We start from the raw sequence: 25708 nt of genomic DNA, 5'->3' as shown, positions 1-25708 counted from the left end.
GCGATGGGCTTCTTGGTGGACGGCGGCTGACTGGAGGGCGCCCCCTCGATGCACCACCTGGAGCCGTCCCGCTCGTCCCGGATGGAGATGAGCGAGTCTCGTATGAACTCGATGCTCTGCTCCAGAGCTACGGACGAGTGCCAGCAGGAGTCTCGGATCTCGCAGCCCAGCGAGATGTTGGGCAGCAGGTTGGGGTCGGAGTTGATCCGGTCCAAGGCGTGGAACATGGCCTCCACTCTCTGGATGCCGTACTGCTCGCGGACCTCTCCGCACTTCCTCTCCGCCACCTTCTCGGCTGAAGGTTGGTGGTGGACCGAGAAGAGGGCGCCGATTATAATGTCCCCGTCCATCCTCGCCACCAGGCGGGAGGCAGAGCTGGGCACCACTGACCTCTCGTACTTCCCGTTAGACAACACGAAGGCCTCGAACAGTAACACGGGCAGGTGCAGCAGGCGCAGGGCCGTCAGATACAGACTCAGGTACATCATGTTGGAGCTCAACGCAGTCATGTCCACACGTCCATAAAGGAGGTCCACATATCCAGTGGGGGGGCCCTGAGACACGGGGAGACATCGTGACATCAGATTAGATATTGTCTTAGATTTCGGATCTTAATACGGCAGAAGTGTCTTCTAAATCAAAAGAAATCAAATCAGATTTATTTATATAGCCCAATATCACAAATTATACATTTGTCTCAGTGTGCTTTACAGACTGTACAGGTTACGACACCCTCTGTCCTTAGACCCTCTGTCCTTAGACCCTCTGTCCTTAGACCCTCTGTCCTTAGACCCTCTGTCTTTAGACCCCTGCCACATGAGAGACAGACACTCCGGGGATGATGCTCCGGATGATGAGTTAGTAACATACATTTACATAAATGCATACAGATAGAGAGGGAGAAGAAGAGAGAGGGAGGGGAGGAGAGAGTAAGAAAAGGAAGAGAGCAGGGAGGTGTCCCCCGGCAGTCTAAGCCTATAGCAGCATAACTAGGGGCTGATCCAAGGCAAGCCTGAGCCAGCCCTAACTATAAGCTTTATCAAAAAGGAAAGTCTTTAGCCTACTCTTAAATGTGGAGAGTGTGTCTGCCTCCCGAACACAAACTGGAAGCTGGTTCCACCGGAGAGGAGCTTGATAGCTGAAGGCTCTGGCTCCCATTGTACTCTTAGAGACTCTAGGAACTACAAGTAACCCTGCAGTCTGGGAGCGCAATGCTCTAGTTGGTTTATAAGGTACTATGAGATCTTTAAGATATGCTGGAGCCTGACCATTAATTGATTTGTAAGTCAGGAGAAGGATTTTGATTTTGATTTTGAATTCTATTCTGTATTTTACCAGTCTTCTACTGGTTTTAAAGTCAGAATTAAAGTGAAAATTAAAGTCATTATATTCACATTACTGATGATTGTCTATGAAGAACATTGTTTAAATATATGGTTCATAAACAAATAGTCACAATAACGTTGCAATATTTGATCAACAATATTGTAATATTTGATTTTCTCCATATAAATATATAAACATAAAAATATAAACATAAACATATAAACAAATAAATATAAACATATAAACATATAAACAAATAAATATAAACATAAACATATAAACAAATAAATATAAACATAAAAATATATTAACATGTAAATATATGAACATATAATTATAAACATCCATCCATCCATCGTCTACCGCTTATCCAGGGTCGGGTCACGGGGGCTCTACTCCGAGTCTCTCACGGATGGTTGAGCTTCTCACCCTCTCTCTAAGAGAGACGCCTCCCGTCTGAGAAAACACATTTCGGTCGCTTGTACCTGTGATCTCGTTCTTTCGGTCATGACCCAGCCTTCATGACCATAGGTGAGGGTAGGAACGAAGATCAACCGGTAGATTGAGAGCTTTGCCTTCTGGCTCAGCTCTCTTTTCGCCACAACGGTGCGGTAAAGCGACTGCAGTACCGCCCCCGCTGCTCCGATTCTCCGGTCAATCTCTCACTCCATCGTCCCCTCACTCGTGAACAAGACCCCGAGGTACTTGAACTCCTTCACTTATGAGCATCCTTATGTTCGAACATGGTGTTTGTTATGGCCATTCCATGACTAGCACAGAAGTCCAACAACAAACGACCGTTTGGGTTTAGATCAGGGAGGCCCTTCCTCCCAATCACGCCTCTCCAGGTGTCTCCATCGTTTCCCACGTGTGCGTTGAAGTCTCCCAGCAAGACCACGGAGTCCCCTTCTGGAGCCCCCTGCAGGGCTCCATTCAGGGTCTCCAAGAAGGCTGAATACTCCGAGCTGCGGTTTGGGGCCTTCGGGTTATAGGGGGTCAGAGTTTTCCCCCCCATAACCCGAAGGCGTAGGGAGGCGACCCTCTCGTCCACCGGGGTAAACTCCAACGTAGCGGCGCTCAGCCGGGGACTTGTGAGTATCCCCACCCCCGCCCGACGCCTCACACCTTGGGCAACTCCGGAGAAGAATAGAGTCCAACCCCTATCCAGGAGTACGGTTCCAGAGCCAAGACTGTGCGTAGAGGTAAGCCCCACCAGATCCAACTGGTAGCGATCCACCTCCCGCACTAGTTCCAGCTCCTTCCCCCACAGAGAGGTGACGTTCCACGTCCCCAAAGCCAGCCTCTGCTGCTCGGGTCTGGTCCATCGAGGTCCCTGACCATCACTGCCACCCGTGTGACAGCGCACCCGACCCCAGCGGTTTTTCCCATGAGTGGTGGGCCCACAGGATGGATGGATGGGAGGCACCACGTAGCTTCTTCGGGCTGTGCCCGACCGGGCTCCGTGGCAAACCCGGCCACCAGGCGCTCGCTGTCGGGCCCTCCCTCTGGGCCTGGCTCCAGACGGGGGTCCCGGGCTTCCTCCGGGCAGGGTCTCTCCTTTCCTTTCCCTTTTTTTCATGAAGTTGTTTTGAACCATTCTTCGTCTGGCCCCTCGCCTGAGACCAATTTGCCTTGGGAGACCCTACCAGGAGCACTAGGCTCCAGACAACACAGCTCTCAGGTTCATAGGGACACACAAACCTCTCCACCACGATAAGGTGATGGTTCCCAGAGAGGTATAATTATAAACATATAAAGATAAATATATAAACATATAAATATAAACATATAAGCATAAATATATAAACATAAACATAACAATATATAAACATATAAATAAATAAACATACAAACATAAACATATAAACACAAACATATAAACATATCAAATATTAAATATCGTACCTGCGGATGAAATTGTCTCTTTTCAAATAAAAATGTAATTAAATCGTAAAGTGAATCTTTGTTATTCAAAAAATGTGGAAAACAGAGAATGAGTTTACAGAGATGTGCTCAGTGGAAATAAGACTTTCATTATAAAGTGGAAAACATGACGAAAGAAATCTTCGACCAAAACGAAAACGATTAATCAGTCGACCTAAAGACAAAAGTTGCATTAAAAACATGCAAAAAAGCAAAGTTATTGCTGCGATTCAGCATGCAGTCATCTGCAGGGTGCAACTTTAAACAATGCACGTGAGCAGAGATCATAAGAGACACAATGCTGCACGTGAGACTCAAAGTTGTGTGGAACAGGAGACATGTTGAGTTTCAGCACCGCGGACAGATGCTGCATCTCTCACAGATTTAATTCAACTTTTCCCCTGAAAGCATCACAGACAGACACGATGTGTTCTGCAGGCGACAGCTGACTGTGGCTCTGCAGCCGCTGTCAGTTACACAGCAACATTTGCAACATCGTCACCTCCCCATGCACGTGCACCCCAGGTAAACTGTGGAGCTTCATTAAAAGAGGAGAGTAAGAAAGCACCAAATAACTGGCTTTTCTTTACCTACCTGCAGCAGGCTGTCCGGGACATAGCGGGGCAGTGTCTCCTCTGAAGCAGCCAGACTGGACTCTTCTGCTGAGAAAACACACTCACTCACACACACACTCTCTCTCTCCTCTTCCTCAATGCATCTTAAAGCGGGTCACACTCACTGCAGTGCCCCTGATTTGAAGCCATAATCTTTACACGTCGTCAGGAGGGTTTTCCAGACAATGTAACATCGATTAATGGCATTTTCTTGGTGCAGGAGCACAAGAGGAAAAGGTACCCAGGTGACCTGGGGAGCAAATATAATTCTACCAAACGTATGTGAGGTTCAAGGTTGTTTATTCTCCTCATGCAAAGTGTGAAGAACCTGGTCAAACTTCACACAGTCAGTCCTGCAGCGTCGTGCCTGGCACTGACAGCTGTGATGCTTTTGCAGTTCACCGTTGCAGCTGAAGAAAGAGCATCCTCTGCTGTCACCGTGTGGCTGCTACCCGCTACTGCGGCTGCGCCAGGATCTTAAATACAACAGGAATCAGTACTGTTGTTAGATCCAAAGTATTGTTTAATCGACAATAATAAAATCTAATATCATAAAATATTATATTATTTATTATTTAGATTATTATTACCAGTATTATTTTTACTTTCATATTATATTAATTAATATTAATATTAACCCAGCCCATATCCCAAGCAGGACCATGAGATTTATAAAATTCAATTAATTAAAATGTATTTATTTTTATTGAAAAAACGTTCAAATGTACAAACATTTCAGACATGTACTCAATAACTCAACATAATGAATTACAATTAATACAAATAATTTAAGAAAATTAAATAGGAGTCAATAAACTTCATAAATATATTATACGAACAAAAAATACATTTATTTTTCTGTATAGATTTCATCTATTTTATTTGTATTAATTGTAATTCATAACATTTGACAGTTTTTTTACTTTTAGTATATAAACGTTTAATAGTTTTAATAAATTCTTTAAACTAATAATTGTTTCTCTTTTGTACGTTATAATTACAAAATTAACTTCTTAAAATGTTTTCAATTAAAAACAACAACATCCGGTGCTCTGACCTCACTTCCGGTGTTTAAAGATGGCGGACAGCAACATCAGAGTCGGTGAATGAAGCGTGTTTTGGTGTAAATCAGACGGATTATCTGCAGCTGCGGGGACAGAAAGACTTCTGATGCACAGATAGAAACCACACAGACTGCGAAAGTAAATCTGAACCTTTTTATTTGTCTGTTTGCAGCCAAACGATCAAATACGCGCATAGCTTTCTTTGTGTAACAGTGTTCATGTCTCAGATCTACTGTCTTTAACAAAATCTTCACAGGAACAAAGGAGCTCATTTTAAACTTTAGTGTGTTAGCCAGCAGGTAAACTAACTAATACAGTGTTAGTCATCATGTAAACAAACCAATACAGTGTTAGCTCACATGTAAACTAACTAATACAGTGTTAGTCATCATGTAAACAAACCAATACAGTGTTAGCTCACATGTAAACTAACTAATACAATGTTAGTCATCATGTAAACAAACCAATACAGTGTTAGCTAGCAGGTAAAAAAAACTAATACAGTGTTAGCTAACATGTAAACTAACTAATACAGTGTTAGCTAACAGGTAAACAAACCAATACAGTGTTAGCTAACAGGTAAACAAACCAATACAGTGTTAGCTAGCAGGTAAACTTTTAATACAGTGTTACCTAACAGGTAAACTAACTAATACAGTGTTAGTCATCATGTAAACAAACCAATACAGTGTTAGCTAGCAGGTAAACAAACCAATACAGTGTTAGCTAACAGGTAAATAAACCAATACAGTGTTAGCTAACATGTAAACTAACTAATACCGTGTTAGCTAACATGTAAACTAACTAATACAGTGTTAGCTAACAGGTAAACTAACTAATACAGTGTTAGCTAACAGGTAAACTAACTAATACAGTGTTAGTCATCATGTAAACAAACTAATACAGTGTTAGCTAACAGGTAAACAAACCAATACAGTGTTAGCTAGCAGGTAAACTAACTAATACAGTGTTAGCTAACAGGTAAACTAACTAATACAGTGTTAGCTAACAGGTAAACAAACCAATACAGTGTTAGCTAGCAGGTAAACTAACTAATACAGTGTTAGCTAACAGGTAAACTAACTAATACAGTGTTAGCTAGCAGGTAAACTAACTAATACAGTGTTAGCTAGCAGGTAAACTAACTAATACAGTGTTAGCTAACAGGTAAACTAACTAATACAGTGTTACCTAACAGGTAAACTAACTAATACAGTGTTAGTCATCATGTAAACAAACCAATACAGTGTTAGCTAACATGTAAACTAACTAATACAGTGTAAGCTAACATGTAAACTAACTACTACAGTGTTAGCTAACATGTAAACTAACTAATACAGTGTTAGCTAACATGTAAACTAACTAATACAGTGTTAGCTAACAGGTAAACTAACAAATAGTGTTAGCTAACATGTTATAACGAATACAGTGTTAGCTAGCATGTTATAACTAATAGTGTTAGCTAACATGTTATAACTAATACAGTGTTAGCCAACAGGTCAATCTAGCTTCCATAACATGTCTTTACTAACTTTGTGTGTTTGTGTGTGTAGATGTAAACTCTCCACAGCTACATTACATAACGCCTCATGTACATATTAAACACTTGTAATATAAACTTGTGTTGATGTGAGTCATGAAGTGGGGAAGCTTCATGATATCTGTTAGTTACATGTTTGACCCTGTTCACCTGTAGTGTGTACAACATGTATGACTCTGTTCACCTGTAGTGTGTACAACATGTATGACTCTGTTCACCTGTAGTGTGTACAACATGTATGACTCTGTTCACCTGTAGTGTGTACAACATGTATGAATGTTACAATACATATCTTTAAAGGAGCTTTTCTCTAAAGGAGCTTTTTCTCACACTCTTCAGCAGAAAGTCTCCACTTCAGCAGCACTTACATACACCAAACTTTCCACTTTCATTCCTCTCTATATTCTGAAGCTTTGTGCAGAGGGCTTTGTTCACATGTCACTCACAGCTCATGTTATACACGCTACACTCACTACATGCAGGAGATGCACAGAGTTCTGTGTGTTGACAGGATTCAGTGATTTATGGAGTGATACAAAGACAGATCCAGAATCTGTACAAACCTTTGACATGTGAACAACATGAAACACTTTGAACCTGCTTCATCCAGACTTCTCTTTACATCTGGACATGGAGCACATCAGAACATATTTAATAAGAGAAAACTCTACAGGAGGATTTATTTCTCTTTGGCAGCACTCTAATAATACTCCAGTATTTGGCATTACCAAACAAAACATCAGTTAAAGTTATTCATACATTAACCTAAACAAACTGATGAAGCTGGACGAGTAACTCACAGACTGCAGAAGCAAACAGAGCGACGCGTTCGACTTCTACTTACAGGAGCACTGATTCACGTCACCTGTGTGCACAGCAGGCTCCTCCCCCCCACCAGGTGCTTACCTTTGATTTATTAACAGCACATCAAAAACAATATAAACAGAATATGCAAGAGAGGCCAAAAGCCTCATCACAGGTCTTCCCCACTTTAGACTAAATTATTATCACATTAAGTCATTATCCTGTAAAACAATATGAGGAAAGTATGAAACTAAATCATTCTGATAGAATAATCCAAACTCAACACGTGTGTCTAAACAGATGTTTTATCTGTTTGTTACTGTTTCTGTCTGAGTGCATTTAAAGTCGAATAACTTATTATAACATTCGACCTGCTCTGCGTGCAGCGTGTGACCATGAGCAGCCGCAGAAAGAGGGCCCCCCCCGTGAGGGTGGACGAGGACTCCAAGAAGAAGCTGAACTGGAACATGCTGGACGACCGCAGGATGGAGGAGCAGGAGGAGACCCCCACCTGCTCCATCCTGCCTGTCCAGCCTCCTCCCTGCACAGACTCTGTCTCCCCCCTCGAGCAGGACGTCCCGGAGGCTTCCTGCTGCTTCACAGAGGAGCCCCCCGGCACGTCGTCAGACAGCACGTCTGCCTCACTCGCCCTCACCGTGCTGCCCGCTCTGACGCCGGCCCACAGCTGGGGGGCGCTCATCGGGGAGTTCAGCGTGTGTCCGTCTTGGATGCCGTCCGACTGCGAGCGGAGAGCTCTGGTGTTGCACAGGGTGGGGGAGCAGCTCTGCCTCGGCTACAGCGGCACTGAGGAGAGCTCTGGGCTGCAGGGGGGGCCGGACCAGGACACGTGCACAGCTGAGTGCAGCCTCGCTGGGATCCTGCTGGAGGAGCTCGACTGGATGCAGAAGAGGAGGGTGTTGCAGCTCCGCCACCAGCAGGACGGCAGTGCAGTCAAGGTAGGAAGAGACTTCACACACAACTCCTGCAAGACAGGAAAATAATCTCCAACTGTTTAGATCATCGATTAATGTTAAGAAACAAGGCTGTGTGCGTGTGTGTGTGTGTGTGTGTGTGCGTGCGCGCGTGTGTGTGTGTGCGTGTGTGTGTGCGTGCGTGCGTGCGTGTGTGTGTGCGTGTGTGTGTGTGTGTGTGTGTGTGCGTGTGCGTGTGTGTGTGTGTGTGCGCGTGTGTGTGCGTGTGCGTGTGTGCGTGTGTTCTGGCAGGTGGGGGTTTACGTGCTGCAGACCGGGCTGGGGAAGCCCGAGCTCCTCAGCGAGGGAAGCGCTCGGATGAAGAAGGCCAATCAGCTGATGCAGAAGTTGATGGAGTATTTCTACGACTTCATTATCCCCGGTCAGCTCTGCTCCTCACGTCTGACGCTTCCTGTGATCTCTGTGTAACAATAGTAAATGAACATGACTCTGCTGTGTTTAGAAGTCGTAGAGAGCGGGGAGGAGGAGTGCGACACCGACCTGGAGAGGCAGAACGTGGAGGAGCTCTACGATTACGTCCGACATCTGCACCAGAGAGAGAGCCGCGAGGAAACCTGCGACCTCCAGCACGAAGCGCTCGTTCCTGTGCTCAGGCCGTACCAAAGCCAGGCCGTCAACTGGATGCTGCAGAGAGAGAAGTGCAGGAAGAGCTCCACTCCAGGTGCTCACTTCCTGTCTGCTGCTGCTCTGACAGTCTCATGGAGACTCCACCTGTAACATGCATTAACTGACGAGGTCTGAGGGAGCAGACTACTTGTTTACTCTGTAACCTGGATTAGCGCAGAGGAAACACAAACCTTCCTGTAATGACGAGGATAATAATAAAAACATCAACAAAGACATAATTAAAGAATTCATGTTTTTAACATGTTAGGATTGTGATCGCTTCGGAATTAAAACCGTTACATTTCCTTTTTCTCAGCAGAACAAAGTCTGCATTTCCTCTGGAGGGAGCTGATCACTCTGTGTGGAAAGAAGTTGTTCTACAACCCGTTCACCGGCTGGTAAGAACCACAAAGACATATTTATATCTCACCACGAGGAACAAATATTATACATTTTAAATGTTTATTTCCCTTCATTTCAGCAGCAGCTGTTAGATCTGTTTCCTTCTGTCAGAACAAAGACGCCAAATATCCCCAAAACAAGAGGCACATTACAAATAACAGCCTCATTAAAGGACTTTTACAGGTTCTGTACCGAGTACTTCAGAGCTTCATTCATATCGTTGATATTCAAATGATTAATATTAATAGCGAGGCTCCACACACACACCAAATATTCTGCTTCAATCCGTATTTGTTGTTGTTTAGCCTCATTTAAATAATATTGTTTGCATTTGCATCTTTGTGAACAGTTACTTAGTGTAGTTGTCGTTAGTTGTAGTTCATTATAGTCAAATCAAATTTATTTATATAGCCCAATATCACAAATTATACAGTGTTTACAGACTGTACAGGATACGACACCCTCTGTCCTTAGACCCTCTGTCTTTAGACCCTCTGTCCTTACACCCTCTGTCTTTAGACCCTCTGTCCTTAGACCCTCTGTCCTTAGACCCTCTGTCCTTAGACCCTCTGTCTTTAGACCCTCTGTCTTTAGACCCTCTGTCTTTAGACCCTCTGTCTTTAGACCCTCTGTCTTAGACCCTCTGTTCTTAGACCCTCTGTCCTTAGACTCTCTGTCTTGAGACCCTCTGTCTTTAGACCCTCTGTCCTCAGACCCTCTGTCCTTAGACCCTCTGTCCTTAGACCCTCTGTCCTTAGACCCTCTGTCTTGAGACCCTCTGTCCTTAGACCCTCTGTCCTCAGACCCTGTCCTTAGACCCTCTGTCCTCAGACCCTGTCCTTAGACCCTCTGTCCTCAGACCCTGTCCTTAGACCCTCTGTCCTCAGACCCTCTGTCCTCAGACCCTCTGTCCTTAGACCCTCGCATCGCACAAGGAAAAACTTCCTAAAAGAAACCCCATAATTAAAGGGGAAACATGTTAGAATCCTCAGGGAGAGACTGAGGAGGGATCCCTCTCCCAGGACGGACAGACGTGCAATAGATGTCGTGTGTACAGGATAAACAACATAGTACAAATACAACATTTGACAGAAATTATGGTGTGTTGAAAAATAGAGAGTTTGGATGAATCCAGGAAAATGTCAAAAAGGCTTCCCGGTGTCCAGCAGGATCAGGGCAGCAGGCGCAGCCACGATTCATGACCCTGAAACTTTATCAGTGGCAACCTGCCACATGAGACACAGACACTCCGGGGATGATGCCCCGGATGATGAGTTAGTGACATACATTTACATAAATGCATACAGATAGAGAGGGAGAAGAAGAGAGGGAGGGGAAGAGAAGGAAGAGAGCAGGGAGGTGTCTCCCGGCAGTCTAAGCCTATAGCAGCATAACTAGGGGCTGATCCAGGGCAAGCCTGAGCCAGCCCTAACTATAAGCTTTATCAAAAAGGAAAGTCTTTAGCCTGCTCTTAAATCTGGAGAGTGTGTCTGCCTCCCGAACACAAACTGGAAGCTGGTTCCTCTCGAGAGGAGCTTGATAGCTGAAGGCTCTGGCTCCCATAGTTAGTTGTAGTTAGTTAGTTAGTTGTAGTTAATTATAGTTAGTTAGTTGTAGTTAGTTTGAGTTAATTATAGTTAGTAGTAGTTAGTTTGAGTTAATTATAGTTAGTAGTAGTTAGTTTGAGTTAATTATAGTTAGTAGTAGTTAATTATAGTTGGTTGGAGTTAGTTGTGGTTTCATAGATCTGTGAGATATTTCTCTGGTATTTCTCAGCCTGGTCGCAGAGTTCCCCCCGGCGGGCGTGGCATGGCCCGGGGGGATCCTGGCGGATGAGATGGGTCTGGGGAAGACGGTGGAGGTTCTGGCTCTCATCCTGTTCCACAGCCGGCAGGACCTGCAGCAGGAGACGCTCTGCCTGCCGGAGGTGAGGAGACTTTACTAACATCATAGTCATAGTGACTCTGTGTCTGCTGCTGGAAGCTTTATTTATTATGTGTCACATCTTTATTTACATTTAGCCCTTTTTAACCTGCTTACTTTGGGTTAGGGACAAAATGCCCCAATGTTTATTGTAACATAAAACTTTTAAAATAACAAATTTCAACTTTTTTTTATTTTAACTTTTTTAAATGTACATACGAATATATATATATATATATATATATATATATATATATATATATATATATATATATATATATATATATACATGCCTGTAATCGGTCCTATATCATTTGAATATGTTTTGCATCTGCGCCGTTGTGAAGAAGTTCACTGTGTTGTCTTCTTGCAGGGAAAGACAGTGAACTACTTTGTCCCTCTTCCTCCTCTGGAGACGCAGGAAGTGATCCAGCTGAAGTGTGAAGCTCAGCCTCGAGGCAGAACCTCGAACCCAGGTCCGTCCTCAGAGCAGCTCCTCCTGCCGCCGCACGTCAAATACGTTTGTTCTGACATGAATCTGCTTGTTTCTGTGCAGCCGTGCGCGTCATGCTGCTCACTGCGATCAAGGAGATGAGATCCGGTAAAGGAGCCTCCGTCAACGCCGTCTTCACCTACATCCGCGCCACTTACGGCTACGACCTCCTGAGAAACCGCGGCCACACGAAGAAGACGCTGGTGAAGCTGATCGACGAAGGCCTGGTGGACCGGGTCAAAGGTCGCGGCCTGGCCGGGTCCTTTAAACTGGGGAAGAAGTACAAAGAGACGAAGAAGACGTCAGCAGCAGCTTCCACAGCTGTAAGAATGTTTTCAGTGTCCTGCCACAGTTTATGGTTTCGTCTTTATACCAATTATGGATCTTTGGTCTGATTTCCTTCTTTGGTAGAACTCCAGAAACACAGAGAGCACGCCCAGGAAGATGTTCCAGAGACGAGCCAAAGACAAAGCAGAAGCAGCTCTGAACATCTGTCTGAGAGACGAGCAGAGAGACGAGCAGAGAGACGGGCAGAGAGACGAGCAGAGAGACGGGCAGAGAGACGGGCAGAGAGAGGGGCAGAGAGACGGGCAGAGAGAGGGGCAGAGAGACGGGCAGAGAGACGAGCAGAAAGAGGGGCAGAGAGACGGGCAGAGAGACGGGCAGAGAGAGGGGCAGAGAGACGGGCAGAGAGACGAGCAGAAAGAGGGGCAGAGAGACGAGCAGAGAGACGGGCAGAGAGACGTGCAGAGAGACGGGCAGAGAGAGGGGCAGAGAGACGGGCAGAGACGAGCAGAGAGACGAGCAGAAAGAGGGGCAGAGAGACGAGCAGAGAGACGGGCAGAGAGACGGGCAGAGAGACGAGCAGAAAGAGGGGCAGAGAGACGAGCAGAGAGACGGGCAGAACTCTGCTGCACCGGGCCGTGCAGCGCCCGAGGAGACAGACACGAAGAAGGAAAGTGAGGATCAGGCAGAAGACAAACCAACACTACCTGCAGCTCCTCAGCTGGACCCCCTCCCCCCCAGAGCGTCCTCTGTTCCCTTCAGCTCGCCGGACTTCCACTTCGAGTGCATCTGTGGGGAGCTGGGCCTCGTGGACTACAAGGCTCGCGTGCAGTGCATGAAGTGCGAGCTGTGGCAGCACGCGGCCTGTGTGAACTACAGGGAGGAGAGCGTGGAGACGACGCCCTTCTACTGCCCGCACTGCCTGGTGGCCATGAAGCCCGTCTGCACCGGGGCCACGCTCATCATCTCCCCCAGCTCCATCTGCCACCAGTGGGTGGAGGAGATCAACCGGCACATCCGCTGCTCCTCACTGCGCGTACTGGTAAGGACGCTCAGCAAGCTTCTCGTTAACGACTAATATTTATTCATTTGAGTTTCACAGTTGAGTTAACTTGATGTACAGCGGGTCAGTGTTAACACCTGACGTGTTCACCTCAGGTGTACCAGGGCGTGAAGAAGCACGGCTTCATGCAGCCTCACATGCTCGCTGAGCAGGACGTGGTCATCACCACCTACGACGTGCTGCGCTCGGAGCTCAACTACGTGGACATCCCTCACAGCAACAGCCGCGACGGACGCCGCTTCCGCAACCAGAAGCGCTACATGGCTGTCCCCAGCCCCCTAGTGGCCGTGGAGTGGTGGCGCGTCTGTCTGGACGAGGCGCAGATGGTCGAGTGTCCCACCGCCAAGGTGCGTAAGTGATGATGTACATGATGAAGTGATGATGTACATGATCAAATCAAATGTATTTGTACAGCCCAATATCACAAATTATACATTTGTCTCAGTGTTTACAGACTGTACAGGTTACAACACCCTCTGTCCTTAGACCCTCTGTCTTTAGACCCTCGTTCCTTAGACCCTCTGTCCTTAGACCCTCTGTCCTTAGACCCTCTGTCCTTAGACCCTCTGTCCTCAGACCCTCTGCTTAGACCCTCTGTCTTTAGACCCTCTGTCCTTAGACCCTCTGTCTTTAGACCCTCTGTCCTTAGACCCTCTGTCCTTAGACCCTCTGTCCTCAGACCCTCTGTCCTTAGACCCTCTGTCCTCAGACCCTCTGTCCTTAGACCCTCTGTCCTTAGACCCTCTGTCTTTAGACCCTCTATCCTTAGACCCTCTGTCCTTACACCCTCTGTCCTTAGACCCTCTGTCCTTAGACCCTCTGTCCTTAGACCCTCTGTCCTTACACCCTCTGTCCTTAGACCCTCTGTCCTTACACCTCTGTCCTTAGACCCTCTGTCCTTACACCCTCTGTACTTAGACCCTTGCATCGCACAAGGAAAAACTTCCTAAAGAAACCCCAAAGGGGGAAAAATGGAAGAAACCTCAGGGAGAGCAACTGAGGAGGGATCCCTCTGTCGTTACAACCCTCTGTCCTTAGACCCTCTGTCCTTACACCCTCTGTACTTAGACTCTTGCATCGCACAAGGAAAAACTTCCTAAAAGAAACCCCAAAGGGGGAAAAATGGAAGAAACCTCAGGGAGAGCAACTGAGGAGGGATCCCTCTGTCGTTACACTGGAGGTCAATCAGCTCCATTTGGATGTTCACATGTGCTGTTTCCACGTCAACTGCAAACGGATTGCTGAGCAGTTCATGCGCAGTCGGGAACACAGCGGTGGAGATGGTTTGTCAGTGTTTGGAAACACGTAGTGACCAAAGTTTCCTTAATGCATCCGAGTCTCTCACAGGCAGCTCGGCTTGGAACGCTCTCACTGCATCATACATGTCTGTGATCACACGGCCCTGAAGCTGCAGGTTTAACAGTGAGATGCTTCGTTATGTCGCACAAACAGGCCAGCTCACATCGTCCCAAAGATCCTTTGCTTCCAAAACTGGCATATTTTCTCACGCAACTCGAAAAATCTATTCAGCACTTTCCCTCGACTGAGCCATCGCACCGCCATGTTAAGAATGTATCTCCTCAGGAACAGACTTACATTGACTCTTAGAAAGTTTCCTGTCTGTGTTACGGTGCTTGTTACATGTTCCATCTCCAGAGCTTTACAACACAGCGCTTCCTGCTGTGTGATGCGGTGATACATTGTCACTCACCTGCACAGGTCTCCCACTGCATCTTCTCCCGCATCCTGCACTAATCCACTCTTTTCATCACATCGCAGGCGCTCCGTCTGTCGTCAGTTGTCCCGGGGCAGTTTCATTTCATTCACACATTTAGATACTCCCTCATATATGTATTTTCCCGTGGTTGTGCCATGCATTGATTTAATTACCAAAACCGGCGGGCCAGTTATGATAGAGAAATGATATATTCTCGCGAGCCGGATATAATTGTGGCCTTCAGTTTGACACATAAATTAGATAAATAACATAAGCATTTAGTTTATTTAATAAAGAGCACCTGTTCAATGTGAAAAGTGAGTTGTGAATATAAATGAAAAATAATCAAAGGGGTTCCTTTGGGGGGGTGGGGGGGGGTGGCACAGACAGTGGTAGGGGAAACACTGATACCGCTTTTAGTACTCGGAGACGTGATATACTTAAAACTCAATTTTATTAAATATATGGCTCTCAAGGAAATACATTTCAAATATTTGGCTTTTATGGCTCTCCCAGCCAAAAAGGGATTGCGGGATTGCGTGCGTGTGCGTCGTATTTAGTTCTCCCCTCTCCTTTCTTCCGCTAGGTGTGTGCGCACGTGTGTGTGTGTCAGCTGCGAAGCCCCGCCCTTCGCAAAACGGAGCGAAGGAGAGAATGTGAATGCGCAAATAGACAGTACAAACTGAAACGTGCACATAAATTAGATCAATAGCATAAGCGTTTAGTTTATTAAATAAAAGAGCACCTGTCAATGTGAAAAGTGAGTTGTGAAAAAAAAATGTTATTCGAGAAAAAGAAAACACCTTGAATTTCAGGCAGGGTGCTGGGCTCCGTTGGCGGGGCGCAGCCAAGACAATGGTAGGGGGAAACACTGCTGGGGTTGTTCTTATTTTCTTCTAGTAAGGAAGAGTAATAAGCTGCTCTGGCATTACGGAGAGCCTTCTTATACGTTTTAAGATTATCTAACCAGACTATGGTTCAAAACAACCTCATTAAAAAAGGGAAAGAGAAGGAGAGACCCTGCGCTAAGGAAGCCCAGGGCCCCCGTCTGGAGCCAGGCCCAGAGGGAGGGCCCGACAGTGAGCGCCTGGTGTCCGGGTTTGCCACGGAGCCCGGTCGGGCACAGCCCGAATAAGCTGTGGTGCCTCCCATCCATCCATCCTGTGGGCCCACCACTCACAGGAAGAACCTCTGGGGTCGGGTGCGCTGTCACACGGGTGGCAGTGATGGTCAGGGACATCGACGGACCAGACCTGGGCAACAGAGGCTGGCTCTGGGGACGTGGAAACATCACCTCTCTGTGGGGGAAGGAGCCGGAACTAGTGCGGGAGGTGGAGCGCTACCAGTTGGATCTGGTGGGGGCTTACATCTACGCACAGTCTTGGCTCTGGAACCATACTCCTGGATAGGGGTTAGACTCTATTCTTCTCCGGAGTTGCCCAAGGTGTGAGGCGTTGGGCGAGTGTGGGCATACTCACAAGCCACCGCCGCTATGTTGAGTTCACCCCAGTGGACGAGAGGGTCGCCTCCCTACGCCTTCGGGTTATGAGGGGGAAAACTCTGACTGTTGTTTGTGCCTATGCCCCAAACCGCAGTTCGGAGTATTCTGCCTTCTTTGGAGACCCTGAATGGAACTCTGCAGAGGGCTCCAGTAGGGGACTCCGTAGTCTTGCTGGGAGACTTTAACGCGCACGTGGGAAACGATTGAGACACCTGGAGAGGCGTGATTGGGAGGAACGGCTCCCTGATCTAAACCCGAACGGTTGGTGGACTTCTGTGCTAGTCATGGAATGGCCATAACAAACACCATGTTCGAACATAAGGATGCTCATAAGTGTACGTGGTACCAGAGCATCCTAGGCCAAAGGTCAATGATCGATTTTGTGATCGTATCATCTGAATCTGAGGCCGCATGTTTTTGGACACTCGGGTGAAGAGGGGCGGAGCTGTCAACTGATCACCATCTGGTGGTGAGTTGGATCAAGGGGTGGGGGAAGACTCTGGACAGACCTGGTAAGCCCAAACGGGTAGTGCGGGTGAACTGGGAACATCTGGAGGAAGACCCTGTCCGGGAGATCTTCAACTCACACCTCCGGCGGAGCTTTTCAGACATCCCTGTGGAGGTTGGGGGCATTGAACCTGAGTGGGCGATGTTCAAAACCTCTATTGCTGAAGCTGCGGTGAGGAGCTGTGGTCTCAAGGGTCTTAGGTGCCCTCAAGGGGAGGTAACACTCAAACACTGTGGTGGACCCCGGTGTCAGGGAAGCCGTTTGACTGAAGAAGAACCTTCAAGGTTATGTTATCCGGGAGGACTCTGGAAACAGTTGTAGGGTACCGACGGACTCGAAGGGCGGCAGCCTCTGCGTGGCACAGGCAAAGCAGTGGGTGTGGAGAAGTTCGGAGAAGGACTTGCGGTCGGCACCAAGGTGCTTCTGGAAAACCGTCCGGAACCTCAGGATGAGGAAGCGGGGAACCATCCAAGCTGTGTACAGCAAGGGTGGTTTTTTGGGGGTGGAAAGGAGACCTGCTGAGGTGGATCTGAGGGACCGTGGGGGTTGGTTGGAGGAGATGAGGTCCGTGAGATAGGAGGGGGCTATGTGGTGGAGGGCTTTGTCAGTGAGGACCAGGAGTTTCAAACAATGGTAAATTGTATGAGTTTGTGGTCTGAGAGGGGAAAGGGACATGGGTAGAGGTCAAGTACTGGGAGGTTTGTTGAGCAGACAAGGTCGATGATGTGTCCTTTGTCGTGGGTGAGGAAGGTGACATGTTGGGTGATAGAAAAATTGTCCAGTAGAGTGGAGAATTCAGCTGAGAGTTTGCAGGTGGGGGAGTCCATGTGGATGTTAAGGTCACCGAGCAGTAACAGGCGCGGGGAGATGGATGAGGCTAGTGTGAGGAGTTCAGTAAAATCAGAGAGGAAGGAGGGATGAGTTTTAGGAGGCCGGTAAATGAGAATAACTGTCATTGAGGAGAGGGCTTTGAAGGCAAGGAACTCAAAGGATGGTACTGGGAGGAGGGGGAGTTCTGTGATCCAGAAGTTCTGATTGTAGATAACAGCAAGGCCACCACCGCGATGGGAGAGGCGGGGTTTAGTGATGTAGTTAAAACCTGGAGGGGATGTTTGATTGAGGGAGAAGAAGTCATTGGGTTGTTGCCAATGCGGATTCCGTCCTGGTCGTGGAACAACGGATCAACTCTTCACTCTCACAAGGATCCTGGAGGGGGCCTGGGAGTACGCCCAACCGGTTTACATGTGTTTTGTGGATCTGGAGAAGGCGTATGACCGGGTCCCCCAGTTGATACTGTGGGAGGTGCTGCGGGAGTATGGGGTGAGGGGGTCACTTCTGAGGGCCATCCAATCCCTGTACGCCCAAAGCGAGAGTTGTGTCCGGATACTCGGCAGTAAGTCGGACTCGTTCCCAATGAGTGTTGGCCTCCGCCAGGGCTGCGCTTTATCACCAATCCTGTTTGTAATTTTCATGGACAGGATATCAAGGCGTAGTCATGGAGGAGAGGGGTTGCAGTTCGGTGGCCTGAGGATCTCATCGCTGCTCTTCGCAGATGATGTGGTCCTGATGGCGTCATCGGTCTGTGACCTTCAGCAGTCACTGGATCGGTTCGCAGCCGAGTGTGAAGTGGTTGGGATGAGGATCAGCACCTCAAAATCTGAGGCCATGGCTCTCAGCAGGAAACCGGTGGATTGCCTACTCCGGGTAGGGAATGAGCCCTTGTCCCAAGTGAAGGAGTTCAAGTACCTTGGAGTCTTGTTCGCGAGTGAGGGCACAATGGAGCGAGATATTGGCCGGAGAATCGGAGCAGCGGGGGGGGTATTACATTGGCTTTACCGCACCGTTGTGACGAAAAGAGAGCTGAGCCAGAAGGCTCTTCCGGGCGATCTTCGTTCCTACCCTCACCTATGGTCATGAAGGCTGGGTCATGACCGAAAGAACGAGATCACGGTACAAGCGGCCAAAATGGGTTTTCTCAGACGGGTGGCTGGCGTCTCCCTTAGAGATAGGGTGAGAAGCTCAGCCATCCGTGAGAGACTCAGAGTAGAGCCGCTACTCCTTTGCATTTGAAAGGAGCCAGTTGAGGTGGTTCGGGCATCTAGTAAGAATGCCACCTGGCCGCCTCCCTAGGGAGGTATTCCATGCACGTCCAGCTGGGAAGAGACCCCGGGGAAGACCCAGGACTCGGTGGAGAGATTATATCTCCTCACTGGCCTGGTAAGGCTTCGGGATCCCCCAGTTGGTGCTGGCGGATGTGGCCCGGAGAAGGGACCCTCTGTCCTTAGACCCTCTGTCCTTAGACCCTCTGTCCTTAGACCCTCTGTCTTTAGACCCTCTGTCCTTAGACCCTCTGTCTTTAGACCCTCTGTCCTTAGACCCTCTGTCCTTAGACCCTCTGTCCTCAGACCCTCTGTCCTTAGACCCTCTGTCCTCAGACCCTCTGTCCTTAGACCCTCTGTCCTTAGACCCTCTGTCTTTAGACCCTCTGTCCTTAGACCCTCTGTCCTTACACCCTCTGTCCTTAGACCCTCTGTCTACCCTGTCCTTAGACCTCTGTCTACCCTCTGTCCTTAGACCCTCTGTCCTTACACCCTCTGTACTTAGACCCTTGCATCGCACAAGGAAAAACTTCCTAAAAGAAACCCCAAAGGGGGAAAAATGGAAGAAACCTCAGGGAGAGCAACTGAGGAGGGATCCCTCTGTCGTTACACCCTCTGTCCTTAGACCCTCTGTCCTTACACCCTCTGTACTTAGACTCTTGCATCGCACAAGGAAAAACTTCCTAAAAGAAACCCCAAAGGGGGAAAAATGGAAGAAACCTCAGGGAGAGCAACTGAGGAGGGATCCCTCTGTCGTTACACTGGAGGTCAATCAGCTCCATTTGGATGTTCACATGTGCTGTTTCCACGTCAACTGCAAACGGATTGCTGAGCAGTTCATGCGCAGTCGGGAACACAGCGGTGGAGATGGTTTGTCAGTGTTTGGAAACACGTAGTGACCAAAGTTTCCTTAATGCATCCGAGTCTCTCACAGGCAGCTCGGCTTGGAACGCTCTCACTGCATCATACATGTCTGTGATCACACGGCCCTGAAGCTGCAGGTTTAACAGTGAGATGCTTCGTTATGTCGCACAAACAGGCCAGCTCACATCGTCCCAAAGATCCTTTGCTTCCAAAAACTGGCATATTTTCTCACGCAACTCGAAAAATCTATTCAGCACTTTCCCTCGACTGAGCCATCGCACCGCCATGTTAAGAATGTATCTCCTCAGGAACAGACTTACATTGACTCTTAGAAAGTTTCCTGTCTGTGTTACGGTGCTTGTTACATGTTCCATCTCCAGAGCTTTACAACACAGCGCTTCCTGCTGTGTGATGCGGTGATACATTGTCACTCACCTGCACAGGTCTCCCACTGCATCTTCTCCCGCATCCTGCACTAATCCACTCTTTTCATCACATCGCAGGCGCTCCGTCTGTCGTCAGTTTGTCCCGGGGCAGTTTCATTTCATTCACACATTTTAGATACTCCCTCATATATGTATTTTCCCGTGGTTGTGCCATGCATTGATTTAATTACCAAAACCGGCGGGCCAGTTATGATAGAGAAATGATATATTCTCGCGAGCCGGATATAATTGTGGCCTTCAGTTTGACACATAAATTAGATAAATAACATAAGCATTTAGTTTATTTAATAAAGAGCACCTGTTCAATGTGAAAAGTGAGTTGTGAATATAAATGAAAAATAATCAAAGGGGTTCCTTTGGGGGGGTGGGGGGGGGGTGGCACAGACAGTGGTAGGGGAAACACTGATACCGCTTTTAGTACTCGGAGACGTGATATACTTAAAACTCAATTTTATTAAATATATGGCTCTCAAGGAAATACATTTCAAATATTTGGCTTTTATGGCTCTCCCAGCCAAAAAGGGATTGCGGGATTGCGTGCGTGTGCGTCGTATTAGTTCTCCCCTCTCCTTTCTTCCGCTAGGTGTGTGCGCACGTGTGTGTGTGTCAGCTGCGAAGCCCCGCCCTTCGCAAAACGGAGCGAAGGAGAGAATGTGAATGCGCAAATAGACAGTACAAACTGAAACGTGCACATAAATTAGATCAATAGCATAAGCGTTTAGTTTATTTAATAAAAGAGCACCTGTCAATGTGAAAAGTGAGTTGTGAAAAAAAAAATGTTATTCGAGAAAAAGAAAACACCTTGAATTTCAGGCAGGGTGCTGGGCTCCGTTGGCGGGGCGCAGCCAAGACAATGGTAGGGGAAACACTGCTGGGGTTGTTCTTATTTTCTTCTAGTAAGGAAGAGTAATAAGCTGCTCTGGCATTACGGAGAGCCTTCTTATACGTTTTAAGATTATCTAACCAGACTATGGTTCAAAACAACCTCATTAAAAAAAGGGAAAGAGAAGGAGAGACCCTGCGCTAAGGAAGCCCAGGGCCCCCGTCTGGAGCCAGGCCCAGAGGGAGGGCCCGACAGTGAGCGCCTGGTGTCCGGGTTTGCCACGGAGCCCGGTCGGGCACAGCCCGAATAAGCTGTGGTGCCTCCCATCCATCCATCCTGTGGGCCCACCACTCACAGGAAGAACCTCTGGGGTCGGGTGCGCTGTCACACGGGTGGCAGTGATGGTCAGGGACATCGACGGACCAGACCTGGGCAGCAGAGGCTGGCTCTGGGGACGTGGAACATCACCTCTCTGTGGGGGAAGGAGCCGGAACTAGTGCGGGAGGTGGAGCGCTACCAGTTGGATCTGGTGGGGCTTACATCTACGCACAGTCTTGGCTCTGGAACCATACTCCTGGATAGGGGTTAGACTCTATTCTTCTCCGGAGTTGCCCAAGGTGTGAGGCGTTGGGCGAGTGTGGGCATACTCACAAGCCACCGCCGCTATGTTGGAGTTCACCCCAGTGGACGAGAGGGTCGCCTCCCTACGCCTTCGGGTTATGAGGGGGAAAACTCTGACTGTTGTTTGTGCCTATGCCCCAAACCGCAGTTCGGAGTATTCTGCCTTCTTTGGAGACCCTGAATGGAACTCTGCAGAGGGCTCCAGTAGGGGACTCCGTAGTCTTGCTGGGAGACTTTAACGCGCACGTGGGAAACGATTGAGACACCTGGAGAGGCGTGATTGGGAGGAACGGCTCCCTGATCTAAACCCGAACGGTTGGTGGACTTCTGTGCTAGTCATGGAATGGCCATAACAAACACCATGTTCGAACATAAGGATGCTCATAAGTGTACGTGGTACCAGAGCGTCCTAGGCCAAAGGTCAATGATCGATTTTGTGATCGTATCATCTGATCTGAGGCCGCATGTTTTGGACACTCGGGTGAAGAGGGGCGGAGCTGTCAACTGATCACCATCTGGTGGTGAGTTGGATCAAGGGGTGGGGGAAGACTCTGGACAGACCTGGTAAGCCCAAACGGGTAGTGCGGGTGAACTGGGAACATCTGGAGGAAGACCCTGTCCGGGAGATCTTCAACTCACACCTCCGGCGGAGCTTTTCAGACATCCCTGTGGAGGTTGGGGGCATTGAACCTGAGTGGGCGATGTTCAAAACCTCTATTGCTGAAGCTGCGGTGAGGAGCTGTGGTCTCAAGGTCTTAGGTGCCTCAAGGGGAGGTAACACTCAAACACTGTGGTGGACCCCGGTGGTCAGGGAAGCCGTTTGACTGAAGAAGAACCTTCAAGGTTATGTTATCCGGGAGGACTCTGGAAACAGTTGTAGGGTACCGACGGACTCGAAGGGCGGCAGCCTCTGCCGTGGCACAGGCAAAGCAGTGGGTGTGGGAGAAGTTCGGAGAAGGACTTTCGGTCGGCACCAAGGTGCTTCTGGAAAACCGTCCGGAACCTCAGGATGAGGAAGCGGGGAACCATCCAAGCTGTGTACAGCAAGGGTGGTTTTTTGGGGGTGGAAAGGAGACCTGCTGAGGTGGATCTGAGGGACCGTGGGGGTTGGTTGGAGGAGATGAGGTCCGTGAGATAGGAGGGGGCTATGTGGTGGAGGGCTTTGTCAGTGAGGACCAGGAGTTTCAAACAATGGTAAATTGTATGAGTTTGTGGTCTGAGAGGGGAAAGGGACATGGGTAGAGGTCAAGTACTGGGAGGTTTGTTGAGCAGACAAGGTCGATGATGTGTCCTTTGTCGTGGGTGAGGAAGGTGACATGTTGGGTGATAGAAAAATTGTCCAGTAGAGTGGAGAATTCAGCTGAGAGTTTGCAGGTGGGGGAGTCCATGTGGATGTTAAGGTCACCGAGCAGTAACAGGCGCGGGGAGATGGATGAGGCTAGTGTGAGGAGTTCAGTAAAATCAGAGAGGAAGGAGGGATGAGTTTTAGGAGGCCGGTAAATGAGAATAACTGTCATTGAGGAGAGGGCTTTGAAGGCAAGGAACTCAAAGGATGGTACTGGGAGGAGGGGGAGTTCTGTGATCCAGAAGTTCTGATTGTAGATAACAGCAAGGCCACCACCGCGATGGGAGAGGCGGGGTTTAGTGATGTAGTTAAAACCTGGAGGGGATGTTTGATTGAGGGAGAAGAAGTCATTGGGTTGTTGCCAATGCGGATTCCGTCCTGGTCGTGGAACAACGGATCAACTCTTCACTCTCACAAGGATCCTGGAGGGGGCCTGGGAGTACGCCCAACCGGTTTACATGTGTTTTGTGGATCTGGAGAAGGCGTATGACCGGGTCCCCCAGTTGATACTGTGGGAGGTGCTGCGGGAGTATGGGGTGAGGGGGTCACTTCTGAGGGCCATCCAATCCCTGTACGCCCAAAGCGAGAGTTGTGTCCGGATACTCGGCAGTAAGTCGGACTCGTTCCCAATGAGTGTTGGCCTCCGCCAGGGCTGCGCTTTATCACCAATCCTGTTTGTAATTTTCATGGACAGGATATCAAGGCGTAGTCATGGAGGAGAGGGGTTGCAGTTCGGTGGCCTGAGGATCTCATCGCTGCTCTTCGCAGATGATGTGGTCCTGATGGCGTCATCGGTCTGTGACCTTCAGCAGTCACTGGATCGGTTCGCAGCCGAGTGTGAAGTGGTTGGGATGAGGATCAGCACCTCAAAATCTGAGGCCATGGCTCTCAGCAGGAAACCGGTGGATTGCCTACTCCGGGTAGGGAATGAGCCCTTGTCCCAAGTGAAGGAGTTCAAGTACCTTGGAGTCTTGTTCGCGAGTGAGGGCACAATGGAGCGAGATATTGGCCGGAGAATCGGAGCAGCGGGGGGGGTATTACATTGGCTTTACCGCACCGTTGTGACGAAAAGAGAGCTGAGCCAGAAGGCTCTTCCGGGCGATCTTCGTTCCTACCCTCACCTATGGTCATGAAGGCTGGGTCATGACCGAAAGAACGAGATCACGGTACAAGCGGCCAAAATGGGTTTTCTCAGACGGGTGGCTGGCGTCTCCCTTAGAGATAGGGTGAGAAGCTCAGCCATCCGTGAGAGACTCAGAGTAGAGCCGCTACTCCTTTGCATTTGAAAGGAGCCAGTTGAGGTGGTTCGGGCATCTAGTAAGAATGCCACCTGGCCGCCTCCCTAGGGAGGTATTCCATGCACGTCCAGCTGGGAAGAGACCCCGGGGAAGACCCAGGACTCGGTGGAGAGATTATATCTCCTCACTGGCCTGGTAAGGCTTCGGGATCCCCAGTTGGTGCTGGCGGATGTGGCCCGGAGAAGGGAAGATTGGGGTTCCCCGCGACCCGACCCCGGATAAGCGGTATGGATGGATGGATAACCAGACTAAACGAGATTCTTCCAATTTAGAGGAACGCCATTTACTTTCAATATTTCTCGACTTTTGTTTTAGTTTGCGGATTTGTAAATTAAGCCAAGGAGCTTTCTTTTTCTGTTTTATGATCTTCTTATTTAGAGAAGCGACAGAGTCGAGTGTTATTCGCAGTGAGGCTGCAGCGCTATCAGCAAGATGATTAATTTGGGAGGGACTAAAGTTAGCATTGGAGTCCTCCATTATATTGATGTTGAGTCCTGGTGTTGAATTAAGTGCTGATGGAATCACTTCCTTAAATTTAGTCACAGCACTTTCAGATAGACATCGAGCGTAGGATGTTCTGCCTGCTGGCTTGTAGTCCAGTAACAGGACTTCAAAAGTTATTAAAATGGTCTGATAAAAGAGGATTATGTGGACACGCTGATAAACTTTCAATTTCAACACCATATCCCAGAACAAGGTCCAGAGTGTGGTTTAAACAGTGAGTTGGTTCATGCACATTCTGACTGAACCCAATTGAATCTAATATTGAGATAAATGCATTATTAAGGCTCACTATCAACATCCACATGAATATTAAAGTCACCTACAATAATTACTTTATCTGTTTTAAGGACTAAACTTGATAAAAACTCTGAGAATTCAGATAGAACTTCGGAATACGGACCAGGAGGGCGGTACACAGTAACAAATAAACTGGCTTTATTGTTTCCATGTTGGGTTTGAGAGCGTAAGAACAAGGCTTTCAAAAGAGTTATAGTTTAGTTTAGGTTTAGGATTGATCAAGAGGTTTGAGTCAAATATGGCCGCAGCTCCACCTCCTCGGCCAGTACCTCGAGGAATGTGAGTATTAATATGACCAGGTGGAGCGGATTCATTTAGACATATTCTTCATGTCTCAGGTTTCAGTGAGACAAAATAAATCAATCTTATTATCTGATATTAAATTATTTTCCAATCCAGCTTTCGTTGATAAAGATCTGATGTTTAAGAGCCCACATTTAATTTTTGATTTAGTTGCACTTTTGCAGCGGTGTTTATTTTAATTAGGTTTTCATGTATAACTCCTCTTCTGTTAACCATAGACTTGATTAGTCTCAGTGGTCGTGGGGCAGACACAGTCACTATGGGGATTTGAGTGGGTGACTGCCCGGAAAGAAGCACAGAGAAGTGTGTAAGACTGCAACTCTGTCTCCTGGTCTCAACTCTGGGTT

At 48.0% G+C, this 25708-nt stretch overlaps 2 protein-coding genes across 4 annotated transcripts in view; one reads left to right on the top strand and one right to left on the bottom strand.

The window, feature by feature from the left end:
* Positions 1–3884, bottom strand: part of LOC115004925 (metabotropic glutamate receptor 1-like) — an 18599-nt gene extending 14715 nt beyond the window's left edge. For 2 of the 3 annotated variants that reach the window (XM_029426674.1, XM_029426675.1), the window contains exons 1-2: positions 3844–3884; positions 1–554 (exon numbers count right to left, since the gene is read on the bottom strand). The exon at positions 1–554 is cut by the window's left edge and continues 230 nt beyond it. In XM_029426674.1, the coding sequence (XP_029282534.1) occupies positions 1–509 (509 nt within the window). In that variant the 5' untranslated portion in view covers positions 510–554; positions 3844–3884. Of the gene's footprint in view, positions 555–3843 lie in introns of those variants that run through there. The other variant, XM_029426676.1, reaches the window with a different exon arrangement.
* Positions 3885–4932: 1048 nt separating this feature from the next.
* Positions 4933–25708, top strand: part of LOC115004933 (E3 ubiquitin-protein ligase SHPRH-like) — a 41150-nt gene continuing 20374 nt past the window's right edge. The window contains exons 1-11 of the mRNA XM_029426684.1: positions 4933–5065; positions 7658–8227; positions 8495–8624; positions 8706–8924; positions 9186–9267; positions 11048–11198; positions 11568–11670; positions 11751–12010; positions 12099–12217; positions 12426–13014; positions 13131–13382. Coding sequence (XP_029282544.1) covers positions 7667–8227; positions 8495–8624; positions 8706–8924; positions 9186–9267; positions 11048–11198; positions 11568–11670; positions 11751–12010; positions 12099–12217; positions 12426–13014; positions 13131–13382 — 2466 coding nt within the window. The 5' untranslated portion in view covers positions 4933–5065; positions 7658–7666. The remainder of the gene's footprint in view (positions 5066–7657; positions 8228–8494; positions 8625–8705; positions 8925–9185; positions 9268–11047; positions 11199–11567; positions 11671–11750; positions 12011–12098; positions 12218–12425; positions 13015–13130; positions 13383–25708) is intronic.

This window comes from Cottoperca gobio, unplaced genomic scaffold, assembly GCF_900634415.1.
Source record: "Cottoperca gobio unplaced genomic scaffold, fCotGob3.1 fCotGob3_223arrow_ctg1, whole genome shotgun sequence".
NCBI classification, from domain to species: domain Eukaryota; kingdom Metazoa; phylum Chordata; class Actinopteri; order Perciformes; family Bovichtidae; genus Cottoperca; species Cottoperca gobio.
Note: the sequence above shows the minus strand (reverse complement) of the source record. Positions and strands in the feature narration are given on the sequence as shown.